At 38.9% G+C, this 16711-nt stretch overlaps 1 protein-coding gene across 7 annotated transcripts in view; it reads left to right on the forward strand.

Moving 5' to 3' along the window:
* The window catches only part of PDGFD (platelet derived growth factor D), a 149961-nt gene that overhangs the window by 117097 nt on the left and 16153 nt on the right, over positions 1–16711 (forward strand). For 5 of the 7 annotated variants that reach the window (XM_009678437.2, XM_009678439.2, XM_009678438.2 and 2 more), the window contains 2 exons: positions 991–1050; positions 5875–6076. In XM_009678437.2, coding sequence (XP_009676732.1) covers positions 991–1050; positions 5875–6076 — 262 coding nt within the window. The remainder of the gene's footprint in view (positions 1–990; positions 1051–5874; positions 6077–16711) is intronic. The other 2 variants (XM_068930369.1, XM_009678441.2) reach the window with 1 other exon arrangement.

Below are 16711 nucleotides of genomic sequence, written 5' to 3' on the forward strand. Positions count from 1 at the left end.
TTTGTAAATATGTATGAATATCTGATGGGAAGGTCTAAAGAGGACAGGGCCAGAGTTTTCTCGGTGGTGCTTGGTGACAGGATGAGAAGCAATGGACACAAATTGAAGTACAGGAAATTCTGTGTGAACATGAGAAAACCCCTTTTCTCTGTAAGGGAGAGTGAACACTAGAACAGGCTGCCCGGAGAGTTTATGGAGTCTCCATCCTTGGAGATGTTCAAAACCCAACCAGACACGGTCCTAGGCAACCTGCTGTAGGTGACCCTGCTTGAGCAGGGGGGCTTGGACTGGATGATCTCCAGGAGTCCCTTACAAACCCAACTGTTCTGTGATTCTGTGAAATTAACCATAAATGTCCTTTTTTTTGGGTGCTTCTCAGAATTCTAATGCAACTGTACTGTGGCTGTGTTTTTTGACAAAAAGGGGATGGCACCCTTCAGTGCTCTGCACAGATGAGCAAGTCTAATTCATCACAAACACCAAAAGCAGCTTAGTCATGTTAGGACTGCATTCCAAACAGATTAGATTACCCTGCCTTCCACCATGGCTAAATAGTCCCAGGCTATTAGTATGTCTACATCATCTCTGGAGTGGGTCAACTTGGGTAACTTCACAGAGCATTGCACTCTGATTACAGACACACAGAGGTGGTGTCTGATATTTACATTAGAAGATACCTGTAATGTTGTTGACCAGATTAAGCGCTGTTATGCAAAGCACCATACAGTTTATTAAAAATACTAATAACACCTATCCTTGCCCCAACAAGCTTACAGGGACTTAGTTTATAAAGAAAGAAAGGGGAGGAAACTGAAGACAATTAGCATTATCCTATGAAAAGGTTTAGGATTGACACATGGCAAGGGCTTCTTTCATGGAAGAGGGTTAAAAAAGGTGAAAGGTATAGAATACTGAGACTTTTTTTAGGTTCTGCAGTTAATTTAGGACATTGCCTTAATGGTGATTTTTCCTGTGGGTTTTTCCTCTTAGGATGATTTCCAGCATGCAGCCTCAGAAACCAACTGGGAGTCAGTCACAAGCTCTGTCTCAGTAAGTAGTTTGTTACTATTTTGCCCCTAAATGAATTGATAGGATGTTTTCAATTCATTTCACTATAATGGAACCTGCACAGAGGAACCATGTGTTCAACTTCAGGCAGAGGATGAAATAAGAAGTGTTTATCAAACTCATCCTCAACTTAGGCAAGAGTTTTTAAAGGACAAAAGATTCAGGGTATGCCAGCAGCTGTTGTGGCCATATGAGATAGCCATTGGGAAATATTTCTTGCTTTCAGACTCATCCTGCCAAGAAGAAAACACAAGATACAAACTCCTTAAGATTTTAAATTAGAAAGTGCCTTGACCTAAATGGAAGACTATAGCAAGCTGGTAGGAGAATGGATCTATTTTTTCATTGTCAATACTGAAGATATTTTTAGTATTTGTAATGAAATATTGCATTTTAAATCTGCATATTGAGCAATGGGTTATGACTCAAAAACAAAAACAAAACAAACAAAAAAACACCATGAAGCCAGTGTATGATCTTTTCTTTCTCTTCATTGCATTTGATCTGTCATTGACCAAAAATCTGTCCCTCACTGCATTTACCAAGTCCAGTTAAATTCTAGGTCCACACGGTGGGGAGTGGCAATGTAGCGTTAGGCTTAATGATAATAGGTCGTCCTCTAATGTGCCCTCTGCTGGCTGATCAGCACCATACTCGCAAGTGATTGCTGTTCTTACAACGTATTGGAGATGTGCTCAAAGCATATTGGATAAATGCTCAAAGCGCCTTGACAAGGGAGATCAATATTTCAGACATTCGTGGAAGACGATTTAGTGATGGCACCTTTGTTATGGTAGCTGCCAGTGGAGTAGCAGTAAATAAAATATGGGTAATTTATTCTAATTGGTATTCCAGGCCAGGCAGTGAGTAGAGATAAAATTCTGGATTGCCAAAATCAGAAGAGGTTAAGCCAATTTCACCTTGACCTTACAGCTAACACTTGCTCTTCATGATGCAATTCGTTGACAGCCTTGTATTAACTGAGCTGAAAGTTCTGAGTAGCAATGTTGGCAGGGCTGATGTCTACTCGATGTGCCAAGCAGGAGATAGATACTAAGAGACTATCTTACTGAAAGACATAAACTCATTTTGCATTCTAACGTGTGGTTTAAAAAAATGAGTGCATTTTTTATGTGATAGAATATTTTGTTTTAAAATATGGTGCACTGATGTTTGAAAGTGTAAGCTGTGGGCTTCCTCATCAGATAACTATGAAAATGAGATCAAGTAAGTGGAAAACACCATGTTAATTATCCTTAGCATCGTAAACATCCCAGTACAATAAACAATAATCCATTATTCTTTTCGTATTGAAAGAAGATCTGAATTTGTTTTATCTTTTACATCTACTCATTTCTGAAAAGTAGGGAAATTCAGTACTAATATTACAAGTAGAAAGCTGATGCTGAAGGTCACAGAGAAGCCTACAGCTAAGTTATAAGCAGAATCCCAGTTTCTTTGTTTTTCCCACAGCATCCTCTATCTAATAAAGAAATACTTCCTTCTAGCCAGTATTCACTGCAACCTTTTTTTTATCCTTTAGGATAATAAGGTGGAGAGATTGAGTAATTCTTCCAAAGCCACCGAGGACAAAAATCTGAAGATATCCAAATTCTTCAGGAAATAAAAGTTTGGGGATTGTGGTCCTCCGTAGTAGGAAGGACAAACTTGGGCCTGTCAGTCACTGGCAAATTGACAAATTTTTCTGCTGATACTGTGTTAGCGTGACAGTTCCAAGTTTGGTCCCTCAAACCTGCAGGCAACCCACAGACTCATTTTGGGATCTGAGTACATTACAATTCTCAGAAAGAAAATTTGTGGGCAAGCAAGTAGATTCTTGCTTGGTTGGGAAATAAGAACCATATTTCTTATTTTTCTTCAGAAGGCTAATATCAATACTTTCGCCCTTAACCCAGCATGACAAACCCGAAGAAAAGTTAACAAAAAATTCACTTCTTATTAGGCCAGTTTCCATTATGTGCAAAGTAATCGTATGACCAAACCATAACTAAGATACACACGTTCATTGAAGTGCCAGTCAGCTTCACAACAGTACAGAAAGATAGCATCAACCAGAATATCATGATAGAATAGAGAGAAATGCAATAGAAATTAAGGGGAAGAGCACTGACAAGAAAGGAAAATACCTTTTGTGTCCCATGAAATTAAAAATGCGTTCAATGTTTTTAAGAAACCCAGAAGAGGTACATAATATGGAAAATATATGCTATTCACTGTTCCGTGCATTTCACTATTCCTCTTGCCATTTCTTTGGGTGCAATCACAGAAGCCAGATTACAACTAGCACGAGCTCTTCTAAACCTAGCATTTCGTTCTTGGCAGGACAAAAAAGAAGCAGTTGGGTTGGCAGCTTTGAAGCTACTTCTGGGTCTGTCACACGATGTGGCTGCCAATAGGTTATCTGAGCTGTTGTAATAATTCCTCTTGACTTGGCTATCACTGAGAAAAAAGTTAAGCTTTCGTCTGTGTGTGAACTAGGTTGCAGAAATCTCTTGAGTAGGAGCTTTAATATGAAAAGAAAATGGGGAATCCTTGGTGCTTGTATGAGTTTGACATGCCCTGCAAATTTACAGTCTGTCCTGCAGTTCTGTAATGAAATGCACAGTTGAACGTATGAAAAAAGCTCTGCCATCATCTAAATCACACACCTGTAGCCTGCTGGCTAGCATCCCCCTCCTTCCTATGCCAAAAATATGGGCTTTACTTGCATCTCTGAGAACAGGGTTGTATCCATGTTGTGAGCCAATCTCTGTGCAACAGTATGCTCATACATATTTGAATTTTCTCACTACCACTGTGTTACCGGAGCAGACCATTTTTAGTGCTGCTATTTCATAAGCATCCTTACATCTTCTCCCTCCCTTTCTCACTTTTGGAAGGGACTTGGGGACTGAAGTTTTCCTGTTGGGCTGTGATCACAGACAGGCCATTAGCTCCACTGAGCTCTCTTCGATAAGCAAGTAGCATGTGGGTGCATTTTTCTTTTGTAACCTCAAAGACTATGTTAATATACTGTGTGATGACAGACTACAACACCGCCTCTCCTGCAGCATTGTTTTAGATAGCAACGCTTTTTTCGCTTTGCTGACGTGAGTTTTTCATCTCATGGGGCTCCCATCTCTTTGACAGTCTTTATTCCAAATCACTTAGAAGTCAGCACAGGGTCTTTGTTGTATGCCTTCCCTTTTAGTGGATCATGAATTTTTAGAGCCATCTGCATTGTGTCTTACTTAGCACTGCTTTGCAGAAGCCTTTAGAGTCACAAGTGGGCCCTCTGAAATTTTTTGCGCTGTTGCTGATAAGTAGGAAAGTGCAGTTATGCTTTCTTGACCACACTCTTGTTATATTTTCTTTTCTTTTTTTTGTGTTTAATGATTTGGACTGTCTTTCTGCAAACATATGCAGTAAAATGTCAAGGACTGTAAATTCTATGATATAACTAGCTAACAAAGTTTTATTTTAAAAGACATATATACTATGAAACTATTTTTGTAACTATTGAAGGACATAATCCTGAAAGAAAGCGAGTAACTTTACTCAGGTGAGTAGACCTTTCCATTACTGCCCAGCTGAGTAAAGTTAACCACAAAGATTAATATTTTAATATGTATACTTACTTGGGAGATCAGGCAAAAAAATACTTTGTTGGAACATTAATTTTAAATGACATGTTTCTGCTACGTGACTTTAGAGCTTGGTTTTCAGGGGAAGTGGGGGTTCTTTCATTTTACAAATCGCACCCCTGCCGTGTTTTCACTTAACAAAGAAAAATTCAAAACTTTTGTGCTATATTGTACTTCTTATTGGACAAACCAAGTATTTTGATTCTGGTTCTTTAGAAAGTAAAGATCTGCATTGATTGTTTTTCCTGTGCATATTTTACCCAGATATTAGGAGGTTTTGTCCTTGGACAGGGAAAAAATGTGATATTAAGATACTGAATATTTGTGATTTTAAGTAAGGGTTATGAAAAAATATTTAAAGTTCACTCTAGTAAAAATGAAACCAGTGCACTATTTTATTTAAATCTAGCTATGGCACAAATTCAGTGGCAATCAAATATGCTCAGACAGTGATACTTGGCCTTTCCTGCTTGGAAGTAATATTCCATTTGGTATTATGATATTATTGTGAGGATAATACTATGTTGGTAGTCCCAGTTTTCATTGTTACATTGCTGAGGTCCAAATATCACATTTTTTTCTCATTTGCCTTAGTAACTTCTATTTTTGGTAAATGGGTGGGGGAATTTGCATTCATCACTGTTTCATAACAGATTTAATTCTTAGTAGCAAAGGGCCATATTTTCAAGTCCTTAACCAAGCCAAATTTGTAATCCAAATTGACTACATAGAGACAGAAAGTCTGCTGGGGTTATTACCTTTGTCTTTCTCTGCTGGGTTTTACCCAGCATACGTGCAAACTGACATTCCTTTTGAGGGGTTGATGTACACATTGACAGTTCCTGTGGAAGACACGGGTAGAGCTTTGTGTTTTTCCAACCTGGTCTGATCTTTTTTGAAACAGCCTGCACTTCCAGCAGTAGTAATCCTGCAACTCCCTGCACCCTTCTCTGGGAATCGCTTGGGAGTTGCCTTGGTGTCTCTCTACCTTGCAAAATATAACATGGGCATGACACAGACTGGCCCAGCTAAGGACTTCAAAAGACGGCCCAAAGCAGCTGTTTCAGTCAGCAATGAGATAAGTTTCTCAGTAACTGTTGTCAATTGTTTTGAGCAGTGCTATAATTTATTCCAAGTACACTGAGATGTATGTCACTCTTAGGGGGTATCCTATCCCTCTCCATCAGTGACTGACCCTACTCTCACGGCGGAAGCTCTGGATCAGACCATTGCTGCATTTGACACAGTGGAGGATCTACTCAAACACTTTAACCCAGACTCCTGGCAAGAAGATCTTGAAAATTTGTACACGGACAGTGGCCACCATTACCGAGGCAGGAGCTACCATGACAGGAAGTCCAAAGGTAGGAAAAGCCACAGTGCACATACGTGGATCAAAGCCAGAATTTTCTGTCATTCCTCACAGAAATATCCCTTGGTCAATTATCAGATTCTGGTGCCCTTGCTCCTTTTGGGAACATAAGGCATGCTACCACCTGTCACAACCAGGAATTAAGACGTTTAATCCCTCATCATTTTTTGAGTAGGATCTCGCCTGGGGAAGCAGGCTGAAAACTGCCCATCATTATGATAAATTCATGAATTAAAACATAGGCCCCTGTGTAAAGGACAGATGGTTCTCAGCTTCACTCTCTTAAACATTGCTTTGTGTGTAAGGCATGGGGCTCCTAATTACCTGCACTATCATCCTCCTTTAAATACCCTACTTTGGGATTGTTCTCAGCTGAGTGGGAAATAATCACTTTTATCACATTGTGCTTAGGGAAGCATCTGGTGCAGACACCTGTATGTACAGCTGGATTTTTAGGATGTGAATGTGTCACTGTTTTTCGTTATGTTGGTGGGAAACATTATTATGTTTTAACATCTTTGTCTGTAATTGAACAAAGCACACGTTTCTGGGTTATGTTCCTTGTTTCCTTCCATTCAAATCATCCACCAAATGGTAAAGCAAGGGATGTTAAGGTAGCAGTACAAACCTATAAACTTAAAGAAACACTATTTAGAAGATACAGTCATGGTCTGGACTAACCACACACTGGAGGACCTGATGAAATTATTTTTTATGTGCAAATACAGATCTAGGAGAACTGTTAGGATTCTTCAAGATGAGAGTTACTAGAGTTGTCTTTGAATATCTGTAGTGAAAGGTTTCATTTAAATTGAATTCTCTTTTTAATATTATCTCCCATTTCCAAGATATGTATTCATATGCATTCTTCTGTATAACTTTAAAACTGTAATGTCCAAATCACAATTTTTATTGTGTGAAACCTTCAGTGTATTTGCTTCCCAAATCCCATCCCCGCTATACTAAGCATGTGCTAAGCAGGAAAACAGGATTTTTTTAATTTCTTGTTTACAACTTACTTGCTATCAATTTAGGAGTCAGTCCTTAATGTACTTTGATTGATAAAGGACATATATGTTGCATTTCTATTATGAGAAATACAGTTCCAGGAATGTTCCTAAGCCCTGAAATCCAATCATTATATTTCTAAATTGTCAGTCTGATCTCTGCTTACTTATAGACCAAGTCAACTGTCATTCTCCCAGATCATTACTGGGCATAAATTGGGAGTTATCAAAGACCAGCTGCCATTCCCAGTAGGAAGTCTGAATGTGCGCATCCTGTTTGGGAGGGTAAGAGAGTTTATTGATAGTGGTGGCCGTGGCCTATAGACCTTAGCATAGGAGACTGATCTCAAGCACTTACAATGTATTAACAGATGTACAACCAACTTGGCCTACGTTTGCCAAAATAGGTTGGTTGTCTCTTGAAAGGAATCTGTAGGAAAGGTCTGAGTACTCATCCACTGAAAAATCAGACCTCTTTGCTCCATTTTAGCATGTCAAAAATTCAGGCAACCACAACAGTCAGTGTTTTGTGAAAATATCACCTAACATCTTCCACACAGATTGCATCACTTCCAAGATCAGTTTGAGCTCATTTAGGGATTTGTGAGATATAATCAACTCTGTGTCTCTTATTCCCAGACTGATGATTTTGTATAAAAAAGACATAAGGTGGCTGTTTTGATTTTAATAGGATGTGATGAGAAACGTGGATGCTGGAACAGTTCTGCCCACCAGATTTCATTTGATTTTCAGATCATATTTAGCCTTGTGCAAAACCACATATATATAAAACAGCACTTGCTCTTTTATCCATGCTGATCATATAGGCTGCAGAAATCAATCTCACTTTTTTTGGCAGCTTTCAGAAAATTCAGATGCATGGAGGTTTCTTGCCTAACAAAACACTATAAAATCATAAAGAGTTTTCCAGTTTATTATTTTAATACTTATGATTTATTTTATCAGGATTTTTTGTTTTGGCTATAGGAGTAAGCAAAAAAAAAATTTATAACAACTTTTTCTCCTTTTGTTTTCAAACTACAGGCCAGAAACCGTGACTATTGGCAGCCTTCTGGACAAAAGTACCTCACCAAAATCAAATCTTTTAAAAATTCAGTTAATTTTTTTATTTTGTCATAAACTTTTGACAAGATTAAAGGCTTGTTCTTGGATGATGTCAGGAGTAAGGAATGGCTTTAACAAGTCCTTAAATTAGAAATGCTCTGTGGCTTTTAAACATAGTCTCTCTGAATCTCTGAGGAATGTTTATAGGCAGTGAAATAACCTTGCAGGAAAGAGAGCAATAGATTATATCATCATTTATTTCAGATATCTATCTGCTTCTGCTTCCAGTCTGGGTTTATTCTTTATCCTTAGTTAGAATAGCCCTGAGGTAGATTAGAACAATTTGATGTAATCTTTGCCTATCTTTCTCAGCATTTTAAGACCATGTCATATAAATGATATAAATGAATCACTAATGATTTCACTTCTGTCCAACTCCCTGCCCATACCAAATGGTCCCAGAAAATTGAGTTTAAGAGGTGATGTTGCTAAATATCAATTTTGATAACAGGACACATGATAAATGGAATTTAAATTGTATTTTTTCTTAAGTTGGCAATCAATAACCAACAAAGATAAGGATCAGGATCAAAGAAGTAAAAAGTATAGTATTTTAGCGTAGCTGAAACTCACAGAATCACAGAATAGTAGAGGTAGGAACAGACCTCTGGCGATTGTCTAGTCCAACCCACCTGCTCAAGCTGGGTCAGCTGGAGCAGGTTACGCAGGATCATGTCCAGTTGAGCTTTGAATATCTCCAAGGCTGGAGACTCCACAACATCTCTAGGCAGTCTATTCCAGAATTCAACCTCCCTCACACTGAAAAAGCTTTTCTTAGGGAATTTCCTGTGTTTCAGTTTGTGCCCATTGCCTCTTCTCCTTTTAGAGAAAAGTCTGGCTCCATCTTCTTTACTCCCTCCCATCACGTATTTATACACATTGATAAGATCCCTCCTGGATCCCTCCTGCAACAAACTCTGAAAATGAAGACTGTGTTGATTAAGTCTGTATATATGAAAACTCCGTTCCGTCTACAAAATCTGATCTCACACATTTACAACACTGATCCAATTCTATTGAGTTAAATGCATGTCTTCCTATTTACACTACTGAAGTGAGAAATTGGTATTAGGTGTGTTTGACATTAGAAATTTAATTCTACATCTGTGCACTGAGGTTTGCCATTAAATACTCCAGTGTAATATATAGTCTCTATGAAACCCAAACCAGGAGAAGAGGACTGAAAAGAAAGGGTATGATATAATTTACGTTATAATACAAATTATCTTACATAATTTCAAAATCCTTAAATGAGAGAACTATCTATAAAACATGGTTTGTTCCTCCTACATGAAAAATAGGTCAAGTAGGGGTTTCAAAAACATTTGCAACAGGTATATATGTATTCAAAAAGGACTGCTAGCTATTGCTGCATTTTAGAAACTCTGAAAGTATGAATATTCAGCCTTAGGGTTATCTAGACTATTAGGAAAAAGCAGGCCATATGAAATAAAGTATATTCCTTAAAATAATTCTTTTTGCACGGATGTAATGTGTTGTAGCTGACCTCAGTGTCATAGTAATTTAGCTATTAAAAATGCAAAGCTTTTATGAAGAGATAACAAAGCCTGTTGGGTTATTTAATACTGTTTTAGCAAGAATACGAGTAGATTGAAAAAAGAAAACAGCCATTCTTTGCAGTTATTTTGAACTTCTAGACAAATAGGTCTTTATTTTTATGGAGAGTCATAATAAATGTTTATAAGTGCCTGAAGGAAAGCTGTTCATCATCCATTTTTGAAAGCATCAATGTACCTGTTTGATAATATTAGAACTTCTGTGACATACAGAGAAGCTATAAAAAGTTTCAACAACCAGTCACACATCATTTAACTTTTCCCATGTCATTGTTTGTATTTATCTTTTATTGTTCACTCCCAATTTTTACATCCTCCTTGAAAAAGGCTTTAGAAGTTAAAAAAGAAAAAAAAAACTTCTGCCTTTGAATTGGCCTGTGTACAAAGATCTAGGAAGGAGAAAAGGAGGGAGAAAATGTTCACTGTTTCTCAATACAGAGGTAGATCCAAAGGTCTAGGGAATGTTACCTAAAGAAAGGGATCATCTTTAAAAAGAAATGCTTTTTCACAAACAGACATAGGAAACAGGACCACATGTAGATATATGCTGAAAATGAGCAAGACTACACAGGCCTCTGCCTCCATTCTTTCCTCTTAGCTCATTTTCTTTTTGGGAAACAGTTTGCAAGAAGCTTTGGCTATCAGAAGAAATTAATCAGGTGGGACATTCTTGCGATAGCATCTGTCTGCAATGACAGCTTTACAAGTTAAATAAATAAACAGTTGCTGGAATAGCTAAACTGCTCTCTAGAAGGGAAGTAGTGAGATGAGAGGAGAGCACAGAGACCACAAGTCTTCGTGGAATGTTTCTAACTGCTATTGCTAAATAGCTTCCCGAAATCTTGCAAGTTTCACCATGCCATTAACAGCAGCTTTTAATTATCACCACTTACAAAGGTCTAGGAAAAAGTTAAACAAAATTTGAACTCAAGAATGTCATTTCTCAGGGGCTTGCAAACAGGGGCCAATAAATTACTGCAAACGTCCATGTACTCCTTGAAAGGTTCTGGGATGAGTGCCAGCAAATTTCGCTGCACAACACAAGGAATGCAGGCACCAGAAATGCAGAATACCCCTTCATTCATAGCAAATACGAATGTCATGAGCAGAAAGAATACCTTCTCAAATAGCTGCTAATATAAAGTAATGCCTGCTCTTAGGAAACACAATACTTCTTCCTTCTTCCTCCCCTCTTCCATTGGCAGCCAAGTTCCCTGTTACATGCACACTGCACACATTCGTTTCACAATCTAATTCAGATCTACCTGATACTATTTCTGCATGGTGACAAATGAGATTTTTCCTGATGCTTTACATGAGGTTATAGTCAGTCACTCAGAGCATGCTCTACTGCAGTGAAAGTTTTTCTTATTAAGCCCTTTTTTAATAGCTGGTGAAATTTACAGCATATTATTTATCCTGGAATAAGTTGGTTCAATTCCATTGATTTCAATGGGACTATGTCCATTTATGACACTGATGGGTTGGCCTGCTTTCGTTTCTTGACCCAGACCACAGCTGATAATTGGTTTACCAGACTATAGAAGGCCCGTATATTGTGAACCTTGTTTCATGCAGACAGTTATAATCCCACTGAAATTATGATCTTTCATTCTTCTAAAATAATAGTTGCAGTATTGAGGAGGTTTATCTTGGCGCTGTGATTCAAAAGTAAATCCAAATCACAGTATGTTTTCCCCCGCTCCCACCAGAAGACGACTTGGACAGTTCTCCATTTTCAGGTAAATTTAACGAAGTGCTTATTACAGCATCCTTAGGCATGTGCAGGGAAACACTGATTGCCATTAGCCGTATGCCTTGAAGACTTAAAGCCACAGCGTCTGATCAACACTCACTGCGGAGAAGTATTTCATCAGTGTCAGTACATTTAGGTGATTTAAGCAGTGGAAGATTTGATTGTTTACCATACATATGGGACTGAATCTTCCAACTCAGGTTCAGTTACCCCATAACTTCAGTCTGCTACAGCGCTGCTCTGAACTTCTTTGAGAGTTTGTGCAGTGCTTCTCCTCCTCTACCTGAGACAGCTTGGACACACACCTTTATGCTAGTGGAACTTGAATGCTGGGAAAAGAGGATGACAAACATTTGTAGGTCTCTGAGAAATTTCAGGCTGTATCGGAGGATTTTTTTACAGCTGAGAGTCAAAATAAAAACCGCAGTACAACCTTTGTTACAAACTGTAAGCTACATGGAAAAAAAAGGAAGCGAATCAAAACAGAAATATCTCTGGAACTCTACATAACACACCATATTCCTACCACATTGCAGTCCTATCACTTGTTCACACACAACATTTGAACCTGCAGTGAGAAAGTGTGGGCCCCTTGCATGTGTACATCTCATTTTAGCTGCCAAAAAGAATGTGAGAATTAGAAATTTTAACAGAAACTGACCCTGGTTTGCATGCCTTCAGTAGGAGGCTCAAGCAGATGTAGCTCACTTTGCTTGACATCAAGGAAAGGATGGTCAGTGGCTGGGGACTCTCTGCACCACTTCCCTGTATAACGTGGGTAAGCCCCTTCAATGACAGTTAGGTATTGTAACATCTTTGAGGATTCAGGTCTTAGTGTCCCTACATACATATGGTGCTTAATGTGGCCTGTTGTCAAAGTAGTCTGGTTCTGTATGTGGTCCTGAAATCCAATTCCACATATCCATATTAGCTTCATAACGTACTGAAGTCAGACTGTTTTTAAACCTTATCTGTCCATACGACTGCTGATGTCAAAGCCCCCTTGCTATTCAGGAAGAATAGCAGGCATCTAGGCACCTCGGCAGTTTAGTATCAGTCATAGATTCATAGAATACTCTTGGTTACAAGGGCACTCTGTGGATCATCTCATCCAAACCGCTGCTCAGAGCCAGGCCAGCTTCAAAGTTAGATCCGTTCCCCTCAACTTTGCCCTGGCTGGTGTCGACTAGCCCCCTAACAATCCTGGTCACCGTCCACTAGACTCCCACTTTGTTGATCCTGCTGGAAGTGGCTCAAAACTGGACACAGTGCTCCAGATGCAGCCTCACAAGAGGAATAGAGGAAACGTCACTTCCCTAAAACTGCTGCCTACAGTCTTCCTGGTGCAGCTAGCTTTTATCCCTGCAAGAGTACACAGCTTTCTCATGTTCAGCTTGCTGTCAGCCCCAGGATTAGCCCCTGAGGAGCACTGCTAGTAACCAACTACTGCTGAACTTGTAATTGCTGACCGCTACCGCCAGAGCTCCTTGGTCTTACTAGTTTTCTAACTTGCAGTCCACCTTTCCCATTTATACCTCAGCAGTCTGGCTGCAAGGTTCCTACGGGGACACTGTGTCAAAAATCTTGCTAAAGTCAAGGTAAACAACATCCCCTACTTTCCCCTCATCCAGCAAAACAATTGTTGGATCTTAGAAGGGTATCAGGTTGGTTGGTCACAATTTGCCCTGTGTAAATCCATTCTGGCTGTTCCCAGTCACCCTTTTGTCTTTCATATGCTTGGACATTGCTTCCATACAGTATGCCTTCATTTTTCCAGGGCCTGAGGTTAGGCTGGCTGTGCTGCAGCTCCCTGAATCCTCCTTGCCCTGCCTGTAGATGGCTGTGGCTGTGATATGCCATATAGGAATTCTGTGGCAATGTAGCAACCATCTCTTATTACCCAGCTCGACTCTGAGGCTAATGCATTAAGAAAGTGTAAACTACTCAGATATAACAATGTTAGGGGCCATATATGAATGTAGAAGAGATAAAAGTTTTAAAAGAAACCCTAACAGACTGTCTATCTTTTTAAAATTAATCAGTGACCAGCAGGACAGGATTTCTCTCTTCTCCAATCCTCTCATAAATAATGTGTCTTCTAAATAAAACATGGTATTAGCTGCAGTCCCTGATTTTAGTGCTTAAAACTGATTAAGATCAATGCTTCAAGGTAAGCACATGCCTTAGCTCTGTCTGAAATAAGGATGGATTTAAGCACAGACTGTAAGGGGGAGGAAGGGACAAACACTGTAACCCAAGTATCCAGCTTACTGTTCCAGTGCATCTTTTTATGTCTACTTTGCCTTTAAATTGAATCTCTGATGCAGACATTCTGTAATAATACTTTGAAGTTATTTGCATCCAGTCTACAGAACCTTTTAGTTCTAGTTTTAAATTAAGGACTCCAGTGGTTTGAGTCCTTGGTAAGTAAAGCAGCAGGATTTCACACCAATCATACCAAGGCTCGGTTACATTTTAGTCACAGCAGTGAAGTGATGCATGAAACTGACTGTACTGTAAAATCTCATTGTTATATGGATGAGGAAGTGGATTCGCTCCAGACAATAAAACAATCCTAAGACGGAAAAAAACCCTCCTATCAGAGCTTTCAGCGGAGAGAGTTGTTCAGAGAAAAATGTGTTTTGTTAGAGGGTCGCAAACCATATTCTAAAGTTAATTAGGTAATGGGAATTGTTCTTGGGTGCCAGTGTGATCCTATCAGAATACAGTATACGCTATTCACAGAAGATGTTGGTTGCTCACCTTGTTCCACCAAGCACTGGAACTCAGTACTGCAGAGTCAAAAAGAACACAAGTGTTTACCTCCAGATGAGTTTTGTAGAGGATAACTTGTGTATCTCTTAATCTCTTTACTATCTGTCCTGCTCTGCTTGCAGTTATTTTCAGGATTCCAGGATTTCACTACTGAATTTCTTCATTTAAACATGGACTCTGATACTGGAGATGTGATATGCTCAGGTGCTGAGAATTCACAACTTAAATGAAATCTCTGGGATTTAGGGGTCCTGAGAACGGCTGATAAATCAGGATCAGAGTGCCTTGAATATAAAAACAAATAGAGAATTTGTGCACTTCCATTAGAAAAATTCCCTCTTTTTTTTTTTTTCCCTCCAAAATAATTCATCATAGAAAAATGCACTAAATAAAATATGTTGTGTCATTGGCTGATTGTAGAATTCCTGAAAAATCCATCCAGCTTTGAGCACTCACTGAAAATAGCTGATCCCTTCACACTGCATGAAGCAAAAATTACGCTAATTATCTAATTATTCCCTCCTATTCTTTGAGCAAGTCGACAGCTCTCCACAGTACTGACTCAGATACAGGTTGAGAAGAGACCCGGCAAAAGACTTTTGAAAGTCATTAAAAGTAGGCTTTAGAAGGCCAGTAAGCCAAACTTTTCCTCCAACGACAGCCCTTTTTAGAACAAATATGGTTTACTCTGATCTTCCCTTGGACATAGATGCTAGTTCATTTGACCTGGATATGGGCGGTTTTTAATTACCAGTCTGTTGCTGGAAGCTTTGTTTCCATTGTTGCAAAGCAGCAGGTATCGTAATTAAGGGCTGAGTTAAGCCTTTGAGCATTTTATTCTGACCTGGTCTGGGGATGCACCATCTACAATTGCCATCCTAGTCTGCAGGCCAGCCTGTCCCAATAGGAACCTGCTCATTTTGATATCCTTTCTCCTGGATTGCTGCAGTGCGATGTCTGGAAGTTCTGAGCCTTCCCCTCTGGAAATCTCATTAATCATGAAGGCAGTATATTTTCTGCCCTTTTCTATTGGTTAGTTTTTCCTTCTTGTCAATTGGCTCAACTTAATAGTGGCCAGACATTTCACATGATCTGTGAGCAAAGCTAATGGTGAAGGTCTTGATGGGAATGTTTACAGGAGTGGGAAACACTTCCTTGTGAGAAGAATTAGCCTGAGAAGCCAGAATGAAAAGGAGTGGCTTTGAGGAATGACAACAAAAAACAAAATATCATCTGTTAAAACAAAGAAATCAATATTCACTGGTCTTCTAGGTCCTGACTGTGGCCATTCTGGGCATATTTTTCTCTGAGTGCATGACTATACCAGCAACTCCATTGATTTTGTGCTTATATCAAGAGGATGATATATGACTCTTTTGTAGAGATGCTGGTTCTCTGGGGAGAACCACAGAGATTTCATGGAGAGATGTATCACAATTGCTATAAAATCCAAATTTATCTGCTATATTCCCTTTGACTGAGATAACACCTTGCCAGAAAAGTGAAGCTGTTATGATTTTGTATAATAGTACTTACACTATTTACATACCCTTACCTCTTGTATATCTGTCTTGAACCAGATGAATATCTCAAAGCCACAATGTAAAGGTGCATGATATTGAACACGTGCACACACAGTTTCTTCCACAATTCCTGTAAATCACTGTCAATACACAATGTATTTTTCAATGATAGTAAGGGCTGAGCCACAGAAGGTATAAAAAGTTGTAATGCTCCTGACTTTATTGGAGGTTTTAATGTATTTATAGTAAAGCATAAGCATAGCTCAGGACTAGAGATGGAGTTGAGGTATTAAACATTGAAATCTGATGTGTTCACCAAGACTCTACTATTATCTCAGATCTCATTTGAACCATCCGTGTTTTCCTGTTGATATATCTATCAGTAAATATTGGATGGGGTAGGAGGGGATTATTGTCTGTCTCTTGTACCTTCCAGTCATTTTGTCTGTATTCTGCTGTTCAGCAAAATACAGGCCAAAATTAATACTGCTTTAGCTAGATGTAAAAGATAGGTGTCTAGACTCTGTCTATAAACAATACGGACAGGCAATTCAAGAAGGTGAGATATGCCATTTGTCTTAACCTTTTGAAGTAGCAATGAAACAATTTCCAAAGGCATCTCTCTGTTGTGCACAGGAAGTGCATTGGTTAAACTATTTGCCTTTTATATGCCTGTAGTTAGCCAAATAGAATTCTGCCCATTATAAGAAACAAGAGCTTATTATCTAAATAGGTAAGATATAAGCAGAATAGCAAAAGTGAAGAGAATAGCAAAAGTGGAATATCTCACCCAAGGATCCAGCAGATCAGCGCACAGCAGATAAAATAAGCGGTCTTCAGCTTTCAGGATAATATTTTGCTGCA

The sequence above is a fragment of the Struthio camelus genome, chromosome 1, assembly GCF_040807025.1.
Source record: "Struthio camelus isolate bStrCam1 chromosome 1, bStrCam1.hap1, whole genome shotgun sequence".
NCBI lineage: Eukaryota > Metazoa > Chordata > Aves > Struthioniformes > Struthionidae > Struthio > Struthio camelus.